At 43.8% G+C, this 3,272-nt stretch overlaps 1 protein-coding gene across 1 annotated transcript in view; it reads right to left on the reverse strand.

Annotated features, from left to right (window-relative positions):
- Window positions 1-3,272, reverse strand: part of LOC106941906 (tomoregulin-1-like) — a 26,770-nt gene that overhangs the window by 17,070 nt on the left and 6,428 nt on the right. Inside the window, exons 2-3 of the mRNA XM_015025057.1 lie at window positions 805-914; window positions 540-693 (exon numbers count right to left, since the gene is read on the reverse strand). Coding sequence (XP_014880543.1) covers window positions 540-693; window positions 805-914 — 264 coding nt within the window. The remainder of the gene's footprint in view (window positions 1-539; window positions 694-804; window positions 915-3,272) is intronic.

Here is a 3,272-nt window from a genome sequence, read left to right on the forward strand (position 1 = left end):
CATCCATCAATCCATCCATCCATCAATCCATCCATCATCCATCATCCATCAATCCATCAATCCATCCATCAATCCATCCATCAATCCATCATCCATCCATCAATCCATCCATCCATCAATCCATCCATCAATCCATCAATCCATCAATCCATCCATCCATCATCCATCTATTTTTTACATTTTGAATTTTGCTCATTTCTTCCCATCTGGCTATAAAATCTCTTGACTTTTTTTGCATCTTCAGTCCAAAAAAGTAAAAATGTTTTTATCAGGAGAATGAAAACAATCAGATGATTTTATTTTAGTAGATCTGGCTTCATAGAACTTATCTAAATTTAAGATCTTTGTAGTTTTATTTTATTAAAATAAGAAGCTGTGTGAGGTGTGATAATTAATCGTTGAGCTTCGGCCCGTTTCCCTGACTGGACTTTCTGAAGCCGCAGAGAAAAGGATCGACTTGGCAGCAGAAAGCCGATGATCAGGTTCATGAATAATTTAGGAAGAGTGTAATTTCAGGCAAAACCTTCCAGTTTAAGTGCTGGATGTGAGAGGATGAGTGTTACCGTGGTAACAGGCTCCCTCCGACACAATGCTGATGGCTCTCTGCTTCTTGCAGGCGGCTCTGCGGAGGAAGCACTCGTTCTGGTACGTGTCTCCGTTGGAGCCGCACACGGGAACGTACTTCTTATTGCACTGAAACAGGAAACGAGAAGATTTCAGAACCGAATGAAAACATCAGGATGGCTGTTTAACCCTCCGCTGCCAGCAGGGGGCGCTGTCTGTGCTGCTGTGGGTGGGACTCACGTGGAACTGACAGACACATTTGATGTCGGCACCGTTTTCGCGGCAGGTTCCTCCGAAGCGACACGTTCCGGCGTCGCACACGCGCAGATCGCTCTTCTTATCCGACAAATCTGAGAAACATGAATCAGTCGTTACTCAGGATCAGGCTTTTAAAAATATTATTTTTTTAACAAAGAAAACAAACATTGTATCTCACTGCTATCCAGGCTTGTAATTTCCTGATGGCAGCTGATTGGCTGCTGGCATGCAGGCCAGCCAATCAGAGGCTGTAATTACAGGGGCCGTGACCTCTGCATGTCCTGTAATTAGTAAATACCACAGAGTGCTGAGCCAGCCACATCCACCTGCTATCTCATCCCACACACACACACACACACACACACACACACACACACACACACACCACTGTGTTTTCAGGAATCTGACTGAACTCAGTTTCCTGTCAACCTGCTGTTCATTGCTGATAAATCTTCCTCACATCTTCATCTTCATCTGGGGAGTTTCAAACTCGTCCCTGAAGCTACAACTTCTCCAACGCTGCACTGTTGCTATAGTAACCGCCGCCTCAGCAGATTGTTTACAGACCGTTTCAGGTCTGCAGAGACGGGGTGGAGAGAGAGAAGCTTCGGTGTTCAGAAACTGAATCAGGAGGGAAAAACCTCCAGATCGCCTTGTCTTTTCTCTTTATCAGCTTTTAAATTAATATTAACTCCATGGGATGAAAAACAGGGCTGAGTAAAAGCTGGATGTAGATCTAGCCTTTAACTAGGCCACTTCTGTATGGTGAAGCTCTGCTCCAGTCTCAGGTTCATCCTGGATTTCACTCTTTCTTCCCATCAACCCTGAAATAGTTTCTGAATGTGGAAAAGCCTACAGTTCGGTCTCCTCTGACTTGAGTCTCTCGCTGCAGCTCCTACCTGAGCTGTGGATCTCTGCAGCTCCTCCAGAATTACCATGACCCTCTGGGCTGCTGCTCTCCTGTCAGTCCATGTTTTGGTCAGCAGGTGGTTCATCCTCTCCTCCCTGATCTGCTGCTGGTTCCTCCGTCTCTGAGATGCTGCTGGGTTCATGTGGTTTATGCTAAGCTAACAGCAGAATGCATGTCTGTTGTTGGGTTGGTGTGGTTTATGCTAAGCTAACAGCAGAATGCATGTCTGTTGCTGGGTTGGTGTGGTGTATGCTAAGCTAACTGCAGAATGCATGTCTGTTTCTGGGTTTGTGTGGTTTATGCTAAGCTAACAGCAGAATGCATGTCTGTTGCTGGGTTGGTGTGATTTATGCTAAGCTAACAGCAGAATGCATGTCTGTTGCTGGGTTGGTGTGGTTTATGCTAAGCTAACAGCAGAATGCATGTCTGTTGCTGGGTTCGTGTGGTTTATGCTAAGCTAACAGCAGAAAGCATGTCCGTCTTCCAGCTGCTCTGATCAAACCTCCTGAATCTTTAATGAAGCGTTTTTGGATTAACCTGCAGCGCAGAGGCAGCCTGGTTGTGTAGCATCGTCGTCTCCATGGTGACGTTTGGATCGTTTGGTTCTGAGTGTTTCGATGGAACTGATGGACCGGCTGGTATCGGTCAGCTGATCTCAGGTCAGCCTGAAACTGAAGCAGAGCGTCGATGTCCCGTCTGTCCTCAGGAACCTCACCGGTTTCCCTGCTGGATCCGGGCCGGTTCTGGATCCAAACCCGGCAGAGTTTCATCAGCCTTCCTGCTGCAGCTTGTTGGTTTTATTAAGACCAGGATCCAAACAGAGGCTCTGGTTTCTCCTCATCAGGTGAAACATTTCCATCAGAACCATCTGTTGGTTTGGACCAAACGGGTCCATGATCGGCTCCCCATCACTGTGATGGATCCTGACCAGTGCAAACTGGGACTCATCCACAGAGCTGCTGGTTTCAACAGGTTCTGAACAAATTAATCGGATTATTAATGATTAATTGATTTTTGAAACAATCGTCAACGAATTTATAACCGATTAATCGTTAACTGGAGGATAAATAATCAGAGCTGCAGATATGACAAAACTGTAGATTTTACATTTAGGAGGAAAAAAAATCAGTTTCAGCTTCACCTGGTTCAGATTCTGTAAAAAAAAAAAATCTGTCAATCATTAATAGATTGATCAATAAATAATCAACAGATCAATTCTACACTGAACTGATGTTCAAACAAAAAGCTTTTGATTTTTTTAGCTGCATCCTTTGCTACAAGTGATTGTTCACTAAAGAAACACTGTTCCTGCATTTTAGGCAATAAAATGTTTATTTTTTCATTTAAAAATGTAATTAATGTATTTATTTGCCATTTTTAATCTAATTCTGATATTTCTAAAGAGGTTAAGTGGTTAAATGAAAAATGCTCTTTTTTATCTGATTAATCGTTTCAGTCATGAGTCAAAACTTCTTCACATCCTGATTCGTCATGAACATCAGCAGGAAGCTGCAGCCGACATGTTCAGGTTAGAAAAACT

The sequence above is a fragment of the Poecilia latipinna genome, unplaced genomic scaffold (genome assembly GCF_001443285.1).
Source record: "Poecilia latipinna isolate Pla-1442-1.1 unplaced genomic scaffold, P_latipinna-1.0 Scaffold3930, whole genome shotgun sequence".
Taxonomy (NCBI): domain Eukaryota; kingdom Metazoa; phylum Chordata; class Actinopteri; order Cyprinodontiformes; family Poeciliidae; genus Poecilia; species Poecilia latipinna.